The sequence below is a fragment of the Seriola lalandi genome, unplaced genomic scaffold, assembly GCF_002814215.2.
Source record: "Seriola lalandi dorsalis isolate HSWRI2012SDOR001 ecotype SW California unplaced genomic scaffold, Sedor1 jcf7180002054899, whole genome shotgun sequence".
Classification (NCBI taxonomy): domain Eukaryota; kingdom Metazoa; phylum Chordata; class Actinopteri; order Carangiformes; family Carangidae; genus Seriola; species Seriola lalandi.
In genome coordinates, this window is record NW_019525451.1 from 1,600 (window position 1) to 2,742 (window position 1,143).

General features: G+C 46.0%; 2 protein-coding genes across 2 annotated transcripts in view; both read right to left on the reverse strand.

The window, feature by feature from the left end:
* The window catches only part of LOC111672392 (uncharacterized), a 44,743-nt gene that overhangs the window by 1,013 nt on the left and 42,587 nt on the right, over nt 1-1,143 (reverse strand). Inside the window, exons 5-7 of the mRNA XM_087180269.1 lie at nt 874-952; nt 503-731; nt 7-350 (exon numbers count right to left, since the gene is read on the reverse strand). Coding sequence (XP_087036395.1) covers nt 7-350; nt 503-731; nt 874-952 — 652 coding nt within the window. The remainder of the gene's footprint in view (nt 1-6; nt 351-502; nt 732-873; nt 953-1,143) is intronic.
* The window catches only part of LOC147817757 (protein NLRC3-like), a 2,243-nt gene continuing 2,083 nt past the window's right edge, over nt 984-1,143 (reverse strand). The window contains exon 3 of the mRNA XM_087180249.1: nt 984-989. Coding sequence (XP_087036375.1) covers nt 984-989 — 6 coding nt within the window. The remainder of the gene's footprint in view (nt 990-1,143) is intronic.

Sequence of the window (1,143 nt, forward strand, 5' to 3'; positions counted from 1 at the left end):
TTCAGCCCAGTCCAGAGTGAACTTCTGTGTTAAGACTGTTTTCCCAATGCCAGCCACTCCCTTTGTCATCACTGTTCTGATTGGTCCGTCTCTTCCAGGTGAGGCTTTAAAGATGTCTTCTTGTCTGATGGTTGTTTCTGGTCTGACTGGTTTCCTGGATGCTGTTTCAATCTGTCTGACCTCATGTTGATCATTGACCTCTCCAGTCCCTCCCTCTGTGATGTAGAGCTCTGTGTAGATCTGCTTCAGAAGGGTTGGGTTTCCTGCTTTAGCGATCCCCTCAAACACACACTGGAACTTCTTCTTCAGGTTAGATTTGAGTTCACGTCGACAAACTGGAGCAAAATGTCCTGAATGAACAAACAAGAAACAAGATCTGAAAAAAAAGACAACATTTAATTGCCCTAAAGAATGACTCTATGACCATATTTCCCTCCATGGGTTGATGTTAGTAAATGTCTCATTTCTCCATCATGTTGAATCTTTAGAGAAATCCTCTTACTGCTCTGCAGACAGTCAGCCAGCTCCTCCTGCTTCATTCTCCTCAGGAAGTTCACTGTGATCTTCACAAATGCCTCTCTGCTGCTCCTCCTCTGCTCTTCATCCTCACCGTCCAACACCTCCTCATCCTCCCTCTGACTCCCTGAGCATTCTGGGTAATCTGGACTCAGAAGCTTGTGCATCTTCTTCAGCTCGTTCTTGACAAAAGTGACCATGTTCTCCTCCAGCAGCTGGAACAGAAAACTATATGAATGACAGCATCAAACATCAGATCCATGTTGGACAGACTGACAGTCCACTGGTCTGAAAGTGCAGCATGGAGATTATTGTGAACACAACAGATGGAACAGTAGTTGTTGTACATGTACAGACCATAAATATGGAGTCCAGCTGTGTTTGATGCTGCTGGGCAGACTGAGACCTGGGAACCTCTGAGCTCTCCTGGTCCACTCTGTGGAGGAATCATGAAGAATGAGCTCACATTATGTCTGTCCACACAGAGACAGACACAAGCTAAAGGTCCATGAAGTCACGTTTGGATGTGACAGCCAATCGGACGACTCCCTGTGGCGTTAAAGGTTTACTAGTCCTGCTGATCCCACTGAGAATCAACAGCTCAGTCTGCAGCTGTTTGTAGCTTTC